The sequence below is a fragment of the Odocoileus virginianus genome, chromosome 9 (genome assembly GCF_023699985.2).
Source record: "Odocoileus virginianus isolate 20LAN1187 ecotype Illinois chromosome 9, Ovbor_1.2, whole genome shotgun sequence".
Taxonomy (NCBI): Eukaryota; Metazoa; Chordata; class Mammalia; order Artiodactyla; family Cervidae; genus Odocoileus; species Odocoileus virginianus.
In genome coordinates, this window is record NC_069682.1 from 59,374,496 (window position 1) to 59,391,425 (window position 16,930).

At 37.0% G+C, this 16,930-nt stretch overlaps 1 protein-coding gene across 7 annotated transcripts in view; it reads left to right on the plus strand.

Moving 5' to 3' along the window:
• ITCH (itchy E3 ubiquitin protein ligase) overlaps positions 1–16,930 on the plus strand; it is a 97,169-nt gene that overhangs the window by 57,690 nt on the left and 22,549 nt on the right. For all 7 annotated transcript variants that reach the window (XM_070472552.1, XM_020889143.2, XM_020889141.2 and 4 more), the window contains 4 exons: positions 2,355–2,424; positions 9,823–9,907; positions 13,476–13,604; positions 16,347–16,419. In XM_070472552.1, coding sequence (XP_070328653.1) covers positions 2,355–2,424; positions 9,823–9,907; positions 13,476–13,604; positions 16,347–16,419 — 357 coding nt within the window. The remainder of the gene's footprint in view (positions 1–2,354; positions 2,425–9,822; positions 9,908–13,475; positions 13,605–16,346; positions 16,420–16,930) is intronic.

Below are 16,930 nucleotides of genomic sequence, written 5' to 3' on the forward strand. Positions count from 1 at the left end.
GTTTCTATCATATGGTAGGTCTCTTTTTAGTCTTTTTGTTGTTTTTAGGGTTTTTTTGGCCATGCCACGCACTTAGTTCCCCAGTCAGGGATTAAACCCAGGCCCTCTGTAGTGGAAGCATGAAATCTTAACCACTGGACCACCAGAGAACTTCCTATTTTTAATCTTCTGGGGAATCTCCATACTGTATTCCAAAGTAGCTGCACCAGTTTACATTTCCACCAGTAATATACAGGATTCCCCTTTTCTGTACATCCTTGCCACATTTGTTATTTGTGACATTTGTGATAATAAGCATTCAGATGGGTGTGAGGTGATCTCTCATTGTGGTTTTGATTAGTGGTGTTGAGCATTTTTCATGTGCCTGTTGGCCTTCTGTATCTAGCATATGATCTTTTAAAACCCTCTTTTTAAAGACAGTTAGAAAATTCCTAAAGCACCCACATTGTGTATTGCTTCATTGTAACTTAACCAATTTGATACTCTAACAGACTTTTCTTGAATTGCACCTTTTATTCATGAACCATTTTTCCTTTTCTCCTGTCCACATTCCTACTCTTCACTCTTGTTATAGAGTGGTTCTAAATTATAAAGAATTTAAACAGCCTATTCTAGTTATGAACTGAATTGAACATTCTTAATGCTAGCTACTTAAAAAGTGGTGAGATGGTGTTGAGAAAATCTGTTTATTCGGTAGGTGAAGTGGCCTTTATTCTGACCCTGGTTATAGGGCAGCAGATGCTCATACACTCAGCATTTTTAACCTTAGAGTGGATATGGTTGATGATGGATCATTGTGTCATAGCTCTGGCGCATGGCTTCATTGTGCCTGTCCTAGCTTATCTGTCCAGGGAAAGTCAGTGGGATAGGCTTAGGTCTTAGAAAAATTATCAGAGCAGTTTGTCATATGCTAAACTGCTCCAAACTGTTAACAGGTTCAAACCTTGTATAGTGTTTCTCCTTGGCTTCCCTATTCCCTATTTTTTCGTTACTGTATCTTTCAGGAGCAGGGCCAATCCTTGACCGGTCTAACTTCTTTGAGCTTTTAAATGAGAAATGGAGTATCTCTCATACGCTTTTAAAACTTTTTAGTCAGTTAACTCAGTTTCCATAATAAATCAATGATATGGGGCGAAGAAGACCAACAGTGGAGGAAACTGCTATAAATTTAGACTTAAGAGACTAAACCAATATGCAGTATGATAATTTTGGATTCTGATTCGATCTAGTAAGTAACCAGACACATTTAATTAGGGATTGTGTATTAGATGATAAAATTAACATAGAGTCTTTGGTAGGTGTAATAATGATACTGTGATTGTATAAGAAAATGTTCACATACCACTGCAATGATGTAAAGTAATTAGCCTCCAACTAATAAAAATAAATGGAAAAAAAAAAAAGAAAATGTTCACAAATTTTAGGCTTACTAAAATAGTGAAATGATGACTGTTTTTTCCCCCTCTTTGTTTGCTCAGCAAAGAATATGGAAGAAAAATAAATGTTGGCAGTTTTGGTTACTGTTGAGTTTTGTTGCTGGGTACATGGGGTACACTATCTTATTTTACTTGTGTAAAATACTTATTTTACTTATTTACTTGTGTATTTTTTCCCATAATTTCTAAATCAATTAGTCTATTATTTATTTGCCTTATCTTACAGAAGAAAGGGTTTAACCGCTTCTTACTGAGAGACCACAAAGTATCCCCCACTTTATTACATTTTTAAACTAAAACACGCTCGTTAACCCTTCATCCTACACACTTAGTATGACTTTTGCTTTTCTTTTTCCAGTGGTTGCCTCCTATTTTCCTTTTATCTAGCTAGACCTCTCTCTTCACCAGTGTGATAATTTCAAACAAGTTTTTGAAATCTCTGCAGTTCTAGGCTTCTCAGCGCCTTCCACACTGGAATTCTTTCCTTTTGCTCATCTGATAGCCTATTCTTCATGTTCCTCCAGCTCTCTCCTCACGATTTTAGGGTTAGAAATACAAGATTTTTCTCAGCCAGCTGATGACTGAGTACTGTTACTCTTAAGTGACTTTTGTAGGGTTTATATATTTCTCTAACTTACTGATTTAAAGCTAAGTAAGGGGAACAATGGTCAATTTGGATGTAAAATTACTTGTAATACTTGAATATCAGATAGTTTCAAATATTGACAGATTTTTTTTGTTTTCTCATGAGACTGTGTTGACTTTCGTTCTTGACTTTCATTCATACTTCTCTAAGATGTGGACTGTATAAGAGTATGTTATGTTGCACATGGCCAGGAAAAGGCTTATCAGAATTCATAAGCTTGCTTTCCAATTATCTGTTAGTTATTTAACCATTTTGGGGATGGTTCTTTTTAGAATCAAGATTTGTTTGCTACATCACAAAATAAAGAATTTGATCCCTTGGGTCCCCTGCCACCTGGATGGGGTAAGTCATGTAGATTTTTTTAATTAAATTCAGTCATTTTAACAATTACATATTTATGAATGGATGATAAACCTTGCTCTTACTTGAGTGAATATCTGAGAAGATTTTTGGGTGTCTTGGTTTAATTTGGAGTGCCAAATAGGCATTAAATTCCCCAGATGTTCTAAGTTACTCTTCTAAAATTTAAAAGTATTTTGCCCACTCAGCATAAGAAGGACTGGATTATGATACTTAAGAAAATCTGGATGGACCTCCAGAGCATTATGCTTAGTGAAAAATATTCATTTCAAGAGATTATGTTCTAATATGATTCAATTTATATAACATTCTTAAAATGACAAAACTATAGAGATGAGAAATAGATTAGTAGCTGCCAGGAGATAGCCACTGACTGGTAGGTGGTTCCAAATACAGGAGTTAACATGAGTGGTTCTTACATAGTGTGGAACAGTTCTGTTCCTTGACTGTGGTGGTGATTACACCGATTTGTACATGGAATGAAAGTGTATAGAACTATATATTACAGAAATGAATTCAAACTTTAAAAATTAGTAAAGATTGAGTTAAGTTTATAGTCAACAGCAATGTATCTGTTAGTTTCCTGATTTTGATACTCTGCCATAGCTACATAAGATGTCATCATTGGGGTAAACTGATTGAAGGGTATATGAGATTCTTTGAACACTTTTTGCTTCATGATACAATACTTATTTCAAAATAGAAAGCTTTAAAGATGATTTTGATCATATTTGTGCTTTTAAAACACAGTTCAGAGGTTGACACAGTTGATGTTATCTGAATAAAGAACAGTGGAAGGGGGAACATGGTAGGGTACTGACTTTGTGTCCTACACCGTGGAGTACTTGGGTAAGCTCTGTTGTCAAGTACCTTAGTTATTAAAACTTTGTTAATAGACTTTAAGATGAGCCTGCCCTACCAGATTATTTTATATGTGTTATATAAGTCATAGAGCTGTAGTAAGTTTCTAGAATAAACATGACAATATAGAAACAGTTCTGCATGGAAGAGAAGACTATATATCAATAGAAAGTGGAAAACAGAGTAAAACCGTTTATGGAACCAGTTGAAGTTTTATCTTCAAGTGCTGCAGATATTTCAGAAAGTAATAATTCTAGGTAGTCTTATTGGGAAACATCAGTTTGATAGATTGCTCTAGCATTATTTTAGGAATGGAGGAGGAAAAATTGATGTCAAGGTCACATGAATCTGGGCAAAAAATGAAATTGGCTGATTAAGCCTGCCTTTCACTTGTGGCTCAGCTGGTAAAGAATCCACCTGCAGTGCGAGAGACCTGGGTTGGGAAGATCCCCTGGAGAAGGGAAAGGCTACCCACTCCAGTATTCTGGCCTAGAGAATCCTATGGAACTATATAGTCCATGGGCTTGCTAAGAGTCAAACTGAGCGACTTTCACTTACCACAAAATACACAGAATTGTGCAAAAAAGCTCTTAATGACCTGGATAACCATGATGGTGTGACCATACACCTAAAGCTGGACATCCTAGACTGTGAAGTCAAGTGGGCCTTAGGAGGCATTACTACAAACAGAGCTAGTGGACCTGATGGAATTCTAGCTGAGCTATTTCAAATCCTAAAAGATAATGCTGTTAAAGTGCTGTACTCACTGTATCAGCTAATTTGGAAAACTCAGCAGTGGCCACTGGGCTGGAAAAGGTCAGTTTTTGTTCTAATCCCAAAGAAGGACAATGCCAAAGAATGTTCAAAGTACCATACCATTGCATTCATTTTGCATGCAAGAAGGTCATGCTCAAAATCCTTCAAGCTAGCCTTCAACAGCATGTGATCCAAGAACTTCCAGATGTACAAGCTGAATTTAGAAAAGGCAGAGGAACCAGAGATCAAATTGCCAACATCCATTGGATCATAGAAAAAGCAAGAAATTCCAGAAAAACATTTACTTCTGCTTCACTGACTACACTAAATAAAGCCTTTGTGTGGATCGCAACAAACTGGGAAATTCTTCATGAGATAGGAATGGCAGACCACCTCACCTGTCTCCTGAGAAACGTGTATTCAGGTCAAGAAGCAACAGTTAGAACTAAACATGAAACAACAAACTGGTTGAAAATTGGGAAAGGAATTTGTAAAGACTGTGTATTGTCACCCTGCCTATTTAACTTATATTCGGAGTACATCATGTGAAATGCCAGGCTGGATGAAGCTCAAGCTGGAATCAAGATTGCCAGGAGAAATACCAATAACCTCAGATAGACAGATGACACTACCCTAATGGCAGAAAGGGAGAGAAACTGAAGAGCCTCTTGATGAAAGTGAAAGAGTGAGTGTAAAAGCTGGTTTTAAACTCAACATTCAGAAAACTAAGATCGTGTCACCTGGTCCCATCACTTCATGGCAGATAGATGGGAAAAAAATGGAAACAGTGACAGACTATTTTCTTGGTCTCCAAAATCACTACGGATGGTGACTGCAGCCATGAAATTAAAAGATATTTGCTCCTTGGAAGAAAAGCTATGACCAACCTAGACAGCCTATTAAAAAGCAGAGATGTCATTTTGCTGACAAAGGTCCATGTAGTCAAAACTATGGTTTTTCCAGGAGTCATGTATGGATGTGAGAGTTGGACCATAAAGAAGGCTGAGTGCCAAAGAATCGATGCTTTCAAACTAGTGCTGGAGAAGACTCTTGAGAGTCCCTTGGACAGCAAGGAGATCAAATCAGTCCTAAAAGATATCAACCCTGAATATTTGTTGGAAGGACTTTGCTGAAACTCCAGTACTTTGGCCACCTGTTGTGAAGAGCTGACTCATCGGAAAAGACCCTGATGCTGAGAAAGATTGAGGGCAGGAGGAGAAGGGGGTCGATAGAGGATGAGATGACTGGATGTCATCATTGACTCAATGAACAAGTTTGAGCAGACTCTGGGAGATAGTAAAGGACAGGGAAGCCTGGCGTGCTGCAGTCCATGGGGTCGCAGATAGTCAGACACGACTGAGCAACTGAACAACAATTGCCCTTGAAGTTATTTATCCTTAACATTCCTGTTAATCAGAGACAAAAAAATGTAATAGTTCATAGTTATAACTATTATTGTTACTAGCTTATAAAACAAAAGGAAGGCATATGAAAGTGGTGAAGGTCTTTATTCACTAGTGTCTGGTAGTTTGGTAAGGGATCTTTTGGCTCTGTGGGACCTTATAATGGACAGTGTATGATTGGTATGAAGTACTTTAGAAAAAAATGTTGTTCTTAGATATACTGAACTAGAGCTGTTTGGTTGCGTTCCTTGACATGAATGGTCTTCTCAGCTTTATTTCAGGAGTTGTTTTGCATTCATGTTACAGAAGAGAAGCTGATGGACTGAAACATCTGTAGGTCGTATATTAATCCTCTTGATTTTATTGCAGAAAAATCTTGACTGGGTTTTGTTAGAAGCACAAACTAGTTTTCATCTTCTCTAGGGTAGCTGTTAAGAAAAATTGTTTCTTGCTCGCAGAAGCATGAATTGCAGTCTGTGTTGCCTTTATTTGAAAAGCCTTTCCTGCAGAGCTCGTCCTTGTTTCTGTGTTTATCATTATATCATCAGGATCTTTCTCATTTTTATTTTAGCCAACAATACTTGCCTAAAATACTGCCTCTAGAGACCCAATCTCTCCTTATGTATGTTATCAGAATTTTTCCTTGGTTATTTTACGTTCTGCTTATGTTTAGGTTTCACGCTCCTGAAGTTGAGGTGCGGCCCTTCCCCCTTCTTAAATGAGTTCATGATCATCCTGTTATTTATACTGAGCACTGCTTTCTTTGTGAACTGAATTCTGCCCTTGGGGCATATGCTTTATTTGTGGAGCCAGGGATGGCTCTGGTATTTAATGAGAGCACCTGATAGACCCTCAGCATTGATCCAGGAAATAAAATCCCAGTTTATAGCCTGAGTTGATGTTCTGAAATTGTCAGCATTATTTTTGTGATGCCATGTATTTTTAAATCCCACTTCCTAACCCTTTCAGACTTTTGTATGCTTGGACTAGACATTACTATCTTAGAAGCTGACAGTGAAGAATTTATAACACATGCAAACTGTAGAGGCTGGAGAACAAAGAATGCTTTTGGTTCAGCGATATAGTCTAATAGGGCTTTTTATAGCTGGTTTACCCATCAAGTACAAAGCTGTCTTCTCATTTTCAGAGTTGCTATGAAAGAATACATAGAACATCAAGAAGCTTCTGTTGTTCAGTGCCTTATTCATCAGGTCAGGAAATGGTTTGATGTGTATTCAGGTTTGGTGTTCAGTAATTTCAGGATTGTTTATCATGTGATTTTTCAACAAAGTAAGAAATCAGCTCTGTAATCACAGTACATCTCATTAAGCACATGAGCCTTCAGTTTGCAAGTTTGAGGTTCCATCTTTGAGGTTTTGGTCTTCACAGCCTCTTCCAAGAAATGCTGGTATCAGCACTATATACTTAGAACAAACATAGAAATAAGTTTTTTTCTTTTTTTTTTCCTGGGTAAAACCATTTTGTTAACCTACCAAAGCACTTCATTTTGTTTTCTGGTTTGAGGTACAACCATTAAACATGGTTCACAAGAAAATACAATGACTATTCAACTACAATTACAGGAGTTTGAAACCTCACTCGTTGTTCATACAATACTTTTACGATTTCATACAACTGTACAGTCTATTTAAGCTACGTTTAAGTTTATTGCTAACCAAAAGACCAACATCAAAGACCTACAGTTTTGTAACAACAGAAGAATAACTTACGTTAGGAATACACTTTGCTTTAAAAACTACTTGACCAGTGGTGTGTATGGTTTCCTTATTCTTTTAAGTTTTCTATCTACTTTATCTTATTTCATGTTAACTTTTGATGGAGTTTTGTTTTTGTTTTGAAATGTTTTTAAGCTTTTATTTAGAAAGCCTACCTAGTAAAGTCACAGAACTACAAAATGTGTGAGCTGTAATCTTAAGTGCACAAACTAAATATTTAAAATGTCAAAAAGTATTATTCAGATTTTTCATTGAAAAGAGTAACAGTTTGGATAAGACATTTAAAAATGATAAAAACCAAAGCACACCAAAGAAGTTTTGGAATAAGACAAAACTACTCCAAAGCCTTAAATCTGTGTATCTGAAAAGGAAAAAAAGGGAAATCTCCATGCCATCCCTAGCTTCATGCCACCATTTAATAAACATTGACCATGGGTAAGATGAGGGTGTCCTTAGCTGAGGTCAGTAACTCACCAGGGTTCTCAGAACTCAGACCCCTTGAAGAAGCCAGGCAGTGACTCTGTTCATGTTAGGTTTTTGAGAGAATCTCTGGCCCTGAAATCTGAACTTATATGGCAGTTAATAGATAAATATATACTCAGCTAGGCACTTATGATGTTAATTTTAGATTACAAAAGTTACTTAAGATTATTGGTGTATAAGAAATTTATAAATTCTGTAAGTGTATTTAAAAATTTAAACTATCTGGAACATTGACTTACTTTTTAATTTATTATATAGCTAGCTGTAGTACTGTGGATGCTTCTTTTTGCCTCAGAGACAGTTCTTAAAGTTGGTTACATGTTTCCACACTCTAGGTGCCATGACCAGCAAAGCCATTGTTACTGTCAAGGGTGTGTCACAGGAAGCAGAGTCTGTTTCCTATATTTTATATATTCCAGAAGTTTTGTTTCTATTTTAGGCTCAGCTGGTAGAGAAAGTAGCAGAGCTGTCAGGAGCAGATTCATGATACTCACCAATATATTCCTTCTTTCCCAGCACCAGCCTTACCCCCACCTTCCACCCCCTACCCCGGTATCATCACTGCTACTTGAGATCATGGATTCAGTGCTGGAGAGAAGTTGAAAGTTACCAAACACTACCTTACAAGGCTGTATAATTTGGCCTAACACTCATTCTGCAATATCTTGCTTAAAGAAAAGTCCAAAAGATTTACCTAAGTGTTGTTTGGAAAATAGACATGAACTTTCAAACCATAGGAATAAAAATAATTAAGCTTAATGGAGTTAAGCTTAATTTTTTTAATTGCTAATTTTAAGGTAACCATGCTTTTTAAAAAGTGGGAATCCATTTTATAATAATGAATTCTTAAGTGTTCATTTTGAGACATCTTGGCCAAATTTAAAAGATTTAGATACTGTAAGAGACCTATCTTTTGAATAATTAATTTGTAATGGAGCAGAGAAAACAATAATTCAAAATAGCAGAACTAATGTTAATATTAAAATTTCAAAGCTACTTGGTTATTAAAAGAAAATTATATCTACACATCTTCTAAACTTAATGAGAAAGCTCAGAGAAGCAGAACAATTGTGTAGAATGGGTATAAGAGAACTAGGAGAATCCTAAAACAAGATGCAGGTGGGGAAACACACTGCTTCAGATACAGATACAGTAAATTAAAGAGTTGAGCCCTGCTGCCCAACTGTGGTGTAAAAAAGGAAACTGGTTGTATTAAACAGGATGTATTTTGGAAAATGTCTTCTCTAGTTGAGTAATACCTAGCATATAGCAAAGAAACAGGTTTCTCTGGTGACTCAGATGGTAAAGAATTCACCTGCAATGCAGAAGACCCAGGTTTGATCCCTGGGTCAGGAAGATCCCCTGGAGAAGGGAATGGCTACCCTCTTAAGTATTTTTGCCTGAAGAATCCTATGGACAGAGGAGCTTGGCGGGCTGTAGTCCATGGGGTCACAAAGAGTCAGACACGACTCAGTGACTCAGCACATAACAAAGAAACAGTTAAGTTACATACCCCCATTATATTTTCAGAAATGAGATGGTGCAATATGAAAAAAACATCTCTGAATGGAGATGTCAGTTTCCATCCTACATCAGCTAGCTAGAGTCCAGCTACTACTTAATTCTGAGATTAGGGGCAGATCACTTAGCCTATCTGAAAATCCTTATCTTTAAGATAAATGAAAACTACCTACTCTGTGGGACTGTTAAGGGAAGGAAATAGCAACCCACTCCAGTATTCTTGCCTGGAAAATCCCATGGATGGAGGATTCCGGTAGGCTACAGTCCATGGGGTCGCAAAGAGTTGGAAACGACTGAGTGACTTCACTTCATGCAAATTTAAAACAGTTAATTATTCTTGCTGTTGTTGAACAGAACAGGTTAGGTTGAACAGAAAAATTCTGTGGGCAGGATATTGTGAATTATATCTGTTTAGTTTCTAGGATATAACGATATTTTTATAACTTGAGTAAGTATGTAGATTTAGTAGTGAAAGAATAAATTAAGACTTTAAAAGTTATGATTTAAAAACTACAGAATCAACAGTGCAGTGAAAAATGGCAATATCAGCTCATCTTAATTTGAGGAAGAAAACTATGCCAACTCTAATGCTTTACCTTTTTTTTCCTTCTGTTTTAAAGAGAAGAGAACGGACAGCAACGGTAGAGTATATTTTGTCAACCACAACACTCGTATTACACAATGGGAAGACCCCAGAAATCAAGGGTAAGTAAGAACTTGTAGTTATTAGTATACAGATAACCTCTTAAAGATTATACTGTATTTCCAACTCATTTATGTAAAAGATCAATTACATATTCTTTCCTCAAAGGTCTTAATCACCCACATATTTTAGAAAGAGAAAAAAATATACTATTACATTTTTTCCCCAAAAAATTACCTGTTTGTTATAAGACCAGCTTACTAATTCTAAAGCAGGGTTTTGTAAGCTGAGATCTCTCAGTAGAATTCAGGGAGTATGTGACTTAGAAGGGGGTAAAGACATGTTCGTGTGTGAAGGACCAAGGTCCAAACCTTTACCTGAAACTTGAGTGTTCTTTCCATTATGATTGTAGGTCACAACTATAGTAGAATTAACAATCCTAGGACTTTGTCACCAGTAGAAATCACAGATGTTTTTCTGCAGTTGTTGCAGATATTTCAAAATATTGTTTACATACATCATTACAAGAACTTGCTAGTTAATATGTCACTAAAGGGATACATTATTACAAGCTTGTCTTTTTAGTATTTGCTATGTATATAAAATTGTCTTTGTGACATTGTGATACTGCATGTATTCGTTTGCTAGAGCTGCTTTAACAGTACTACATATGGAGTGACTTGAACAACAGAAATTTGTCTTGTACATAGAAACATAAGATTTTATATCATTTTGTGTTGCTTTAAAATCTTATGTTTTTAAAAGAAATATTTATATAGGCCATACCAGCTGGTGGGGCTTCCCAGGTGGTGCTAGTGGTAAAGAGTCCACCTAAAATATAGGAGACGTAGGAGACACTGGTTCTGTCCCTGGGTTGGGAATATCCTCTGGAGGAGGGCACAGCAACCCACTCTAGTATTCTTGCCTGGAGAATCCCATGGACAGAGGACCCTGGCGGGCTGCAGTCTGTGAGGTCACAAGCAATTGGACATGACCGAAGTGACTTAGCAAGCAAGACATTAGCAACAAGCTGGGAGGTCTCCAGGGGTACTTTCACTTGAGACTGACTACAAATTTAGGGCATCTCCCCAATGACTTTCAGGTTTAATACCTCACTAGAGAGACTTGAACTCATAGAAACTTTTTATACTCACAGCCACATTTGTTACTAGTAAAGGATATAAATTAGAACAATGGAAGGAAGAGATGTTTAGGGCAGAGCCTGGGAAGGGTTCCAGATACCCAGAATTGATATGGAATATAGTACGTGTTGAATATTACCAACCAGGGAATCGCACCTTTCTAGTATCCAGAGTTTTTTTATTGGGGCTCCATCATGTACTGCCTGCAAAGCTAACCTTCAGTTTCCAGCTCTTCCCCAGAGATGGGCTAATACCTTTTAGTGTCTAGTTTATTCCAGAGGTCAGAGCTGATAATGGCATATATTCCCAAAGCCTCCTTCATAAACCACCTGATTGGCGGTCTGATGTTTGAAGACCCTAAGCTTCAAAGGGGCTTCAAAGTATCTTCAAACAGAGATACTCCTGACAGGCAGGATATTCCAGAGGCGTAGAGATCTTTTCCCAGTAGCTGAGGGCAGAGGTCTGATCTCTATTTGGGTGTGATTAAATCTTCATGTCTCACATAGGTCAGAGTTTTAAGGACCTCTATTTTAAAGGTATGCTTTAAATTTAAAATCTATTTCTGGGTACCAGCAGGTCACATTTTGTAGAGTTACAGTATTTAAATATTTTTGGGACTTCCCTGGTGGTCCAGTGGATAGAATCCATCTGCCAGTACAGGGGACATGGGTTCAATCCCTGGTCTGGGAAGATCCCACATGCTGCAGAGCAGCTAAGTTTGTACACCACCACTGCTGAAACCCGTGTGCCTAGAGCCCATGTTCCACAGTAACAGAAGCCACCGGAACGAGAAGCCTTTAGACCGCAACTGGAGAATAGCTCCCACTCAACACAGTTAGAGAAAGCCCATGTGCAGCAACAGAGAGCAGCCTAAGTAAATAGAATACTTAACTTTCAACTTTAAAAATATGTATTTTCAGTTTCTTAAAAAGTAATAATTAAGAATTTCATAGGTAACATTTTTAATTTTAAAATTCTATCACTAAGGATAGACTAGACCACATCACCTTTCTCTAATTTGCTATCATTTTTTGTTGCCCCTTGAAACTTTTAAAGTTTCAGAGTGGAAATAAGAATCATATTTTTACAAATAAACCAATGAGCCAGTTCTATCCAATTTGTTTTCAAGACAACTTTTTACTGATACTGTCTTGCAAATATGATTACAACAAATGAGAAGTGTTCTTAAAAGTTTTAGATAGTCTATTTGTCTGACATTTGCGTGTAGTTCTGTGAATATAGTTAAATGTTAACTTTTTGATGTGGTTCACAAAATATTGTTCTAGGCTGTATTTCTAAGCCTTTTGTCCTTCTGAAGTAAACTTGAGGAAAGTGACACTCCTGTCAGCAATAGTGGCTCTCTAAAACAGTGAGATTAAATGCCACCAACCCCTCCTTTTCCTCCTTTCTGATGTGAACTTGAACATTTCCATTGTTTCAACATCTCACCAAACCCACCAGATGAGAAAATTGAAACTGGAGAATAGACAAAAATGAATTGGAAAATATGGATAAAACTTGAAACATTGAAGTTTAAAGAGCATAAGCAAGATCTTAAGACAGGTATTAAGTAAGTGGGTAGGCATACTCCCTTAGAAAGATTTGAGTTGCCTAAACAAGAGTAGAAGAGATTCTGGACAAGGGGAAAGTCTTGATTGGAAGTTTGGCAGAATGTCTTGTGAAATGGTGAGTCTACTACACAGTGTTCATGGAAGGGACTTGGAGATAGAATGCAGAGGTAAAACTGAAATGGAGCATAGAGGGTGCTGCATAGGGGCAAAGTGAGGGCCAAATGGGGGAGTTTAGATCTTGTATTTGGTTAGTGATGAATAGTGATACCACTTTAGAAGAGAATAGATTTGTTCAGATCTCCTTTTTGGCATTCTGTCAGCAATATGAAATGAATCAAGGACCAGAGTAAGACTCAAAGCAGGAAAGCCTTTTAAGTGGCTATTTTGAAAGTTTAAAAGATAAATAGAGCCAGAGTAAGTGAATATTCATTAGAAGGACTGAAGGCGGCAGAGGATGAGATGGTTAGATAGCATCACCGACCCAATGGATATGAGTTAGCAAGCTCTGGGAGACAGTAAAAGACAGAGAAGCCTCGCGTGCTACAGTCCATGGGGTTGCAAAGTCAGACACAACTTACCGACTAAAGAACAGAACAACAACAAGGATGGTACTAGGGATTGAAAGCTGTGATGAATGAACATGAAGAGTTATAAGGCAGAATTGGTGGAGCTTGGTTACCATGAGATGTTTAGGCAGGTAGGTAATCCAGGCAGAGTAGATGGGAGAAGACTGGTTGATAGATCTGTTCACGTGTTTAACATGCTTGTAGGATTTTAGTAAACTGCTGGAAAATGCTAGACTAACTGGTTTTCTAGAAGATATCTACTGCATTTATGGGTATGTTTAGTTTCTGTACTTGGCAAACAAGGAACTCTTAAGCATTTTTTGTTTATATATTTTTCTATGTTTTATATAGTCAATTAAATGAAAAGCCCTTACCTGAAGGCTGGGAAATGAGATTCACGGTAGATGGAATTCCATATTTTGTGGACCACAATAGAAGAACAACCACCTATATAGATCCCCGCACCGGAAAATCTGCCTTGTAAGTTTTCTAAATGTTTTGATTAAAAGTAAAACTGATTCCTAAGATTTTTATGTAAAGATATCAATTACTGAAAAGTGCAGTTCTTACTATTTTTATCTGTTAACACAGCACTAAATGAGAGTGTTCAGAAGTTATCATTACAGTACTGCTCACCAATTAATCCCTGATTTCTGATACCCGCTTTCTTTCATTTCTGTCACCTTTTAACTTGAAGGCTCCTTTATTTTTCTTTTTCATTTTTGAAAAGTAACTATGTTTGTTTAATGTGTTTTGTTTGGGTTTTTTGTGTGTGTGGTCAAATAGACATAACAAAGTTGAACATTTTAGATGTACATCTTAGTGGCATCAAGTACATTTATTGTTGTGCAGCCATCACCACTGTCCCGTCTCTAATACGTTTTTGTATCATCCTGTACATACTCTATTCAGTAAAGTCTTCAATCTTGCTCTCCCCCAGTCCCTGATAACTACCATTCTACCTTCTGTTCCTGTGATTTGACTAATCATATAGTTTGTCCTTTGTGACTGGCTTCTTTCACTTGGCATCATGTTTCCAAGGTTCATCCATGTTTTAGCTTTTATCAGAATTTCATTCCTTTTTAAGGCTGAATAATAATCCGTTTTATGGGTTACCATATTTCGTGTATACATGTGGCTCATGGACATTTGAATTATTTCCACCTTTTGGCTATTGTGAATGATGCTGTGAACATGAATGTACAAATACCTCTTTAAGTCCTTGCTTTCAGTTCTTTTGTGTGTATACTCAGAATTGTTGAATCAAATGATAATTCTGTGTTTTTTTGAGGCATTGCCAGACTTTTCCACAGTGGGCATATTGTTCTAATGTTCTTACCGGTAGAGCACATGGGGTTCCAGGTTTTCCACATCAGTGCCAACAGTTGTTACTCTGTGTGTATGTGTGTGTATGTATATGTGTGGTGGTGGTGTTCAGTTGCTAGGTCGTGTGCAACTCTGCAACCCCATAGGCTACAGCATGCCAGGCTTCCCTGTCCTTCACCATCTCCTGGAGTTTGCTCACATCCATGTCCATTGAATCCGTGATGCTGTCTAATCATCTCATCCTCTGCCACCTTCTTTGCCTTCCATCTTTCCTAGCATCAGGGTCTTTTCCAGTGAATCGGCTCTTAATATCAGGTGGCTGAAGTATTGGAGCTTCAGCATCAGCCCTTCCAGTGAATACTTAGGGTTGATTTTCTTTACGATTGATTGGTTTGACCTCTTTGCTGTCCAAGGGACTCTCAGGAGTCTTCTCCAGCACGATTTGAAAGCATCAGTTCTTTGCTGCTCAGCCTTCTTTATGGTCCAACTCTACATCCGTACATGATGTGTATAATGCCATCCTAGTTAGTATGAAGTGGTATCTCATTGTATGATACCAAAATCAGCCAAAAACAGTATACGAAAATTATTGAGTAATATTTTTATGAACATAGATGTAAGCATCTTTACCAAAATAATGGCAGATTAAGTCCAGCAAGATACAGGAGGGATATTACACCATCATCATGTGGAGTCCCTCCTCCCCATGCAAGATTGATTGAATTTTGTATATTAAACCAATTTAATTCAGCACATTACTAGATTAAAGGAGAAAAAGCAATGTACAGAGTATACAAAATACAGTGCTAGTTTACTATAAACTTTCAGCTGCCTTAGAAACTTTCTTATCTGATAAATAGTATCTGTATAAGATTAATGGCAAAATACCTCTTACATCAGGAATAGGACAAGTATTTCTTCTGTCACTACTTCCAAATTCAACATTGTGTTGGTAGTCCTGTGAGATGGGAAAGAAATAAGATTGAAAGGAAAGAAGTGAAACTCTTTTTTCACACAATTTTTCACACAGATCCCAGGTTAACACAACTGTCTGTATAAAAATCATATGGAATCTAGGGGAAAAAACTAGAACTAGCAAGTGAATTTAAGTGTTGCCAGATACAAAGTCAATATATAAAATCAATTGTATTTCTACATTGAACATTTAGAAAATGAAGTCAACAGTAGCTCAGGGAAAAAGCAAATAATCTTGTGGTGTGAAGTCCAGGCCTAGTTTGGAAGCCCATGGTATCATCAGTGATCTGAGCTTCTTCATTTCTGTCCTACCATGCTAGGCCATCATCTGTGTGAGAGTCACCTAATAGTTTGTGATAGCTGCTTGAAGCTTAGCTGTCGTAGTCCCACTCTGAGCTGGGATATGGAGGAAGAACAAATTGGAAAGGGGGAAGAAAAATCCCTTTCCAGCTATCCCTGCTCTCTTTAAAAGAGCCTTCCTTCCTGGAAGTCCTATTCAATAGCACATCCACTTAAGATCACTAGCCATAGTTAAGTCACACAGCCATACTGGGAAGTGTTTTTATCATAAGTAGCAGTCTGCCCAAGTAAATCTCAAGATAGTATTAAGGAGAAAGGAGAGTGAATTTGGGAGTAGATGCCCTTCTGAGACAAAACCTCCTTTACCTAGCCCTATTATATTTGGCTGAATATAAGAGAGAATCTCAGAAACAGCAGCTTTAAAAAGATCAAAGTGTATTTCTGTTTTCTTACTTAAAAGTAGTCTTGGGGAATATTTCATTTTTAAGGTGGTTTTAGGAGTATGTTGTACTGAGACAATTTTGTATTTAACTTCTAAGTACTTAGGGAGTGTGATGTTGTGTTTTCCTTCAGTATTTTATCTTACAAGCAGATTTATGTCATATTAACATTGTTCCTCAGAGACAATGGACCCCAGATAGCCTATGTACGGGACTTCAAGGCAAAGGTTCAGTATTTCCGTTTCTGGTGTCAGGTTAGTACCAGTACTGTATTTCCGTATTCCTTTTATTATGTTGCTTACACAATCAGTGATTGTAGAATTAATTAACGTATAGACAAACAGGTAAAATATGGAAGGGTTGGAATTTTTCTATTTTTAGATTCAAGAAATAGATTTATCACAGGTAATTTATGACTTCTCTTGTCCAGAAGAATAAGTTTGAAACCATTTGAATAAGGAAGCATTGCTACTCATTTAGGTACTCATTATTTTCAAGTTGGAAAAATCTTCAAATGAGTTAAAACTTTTTCTGGTATATAAATTGTAACCAGCTCCTTTCATATCTAGCATTTGATATGACTTTGATAGATCCATATGTATGTGTCATTTTGATAGATACATTAGTACACATATGTGATTATATTCAGAGTATTTTTAACACATTATCAATTATTTTTAATATAAATGTTTAGTGAATTAGTGGTTTCTTTATGGGTTCTCAGTAAAATTAATGCACTAGTCCAAGTGTGACTGTGATGAATAT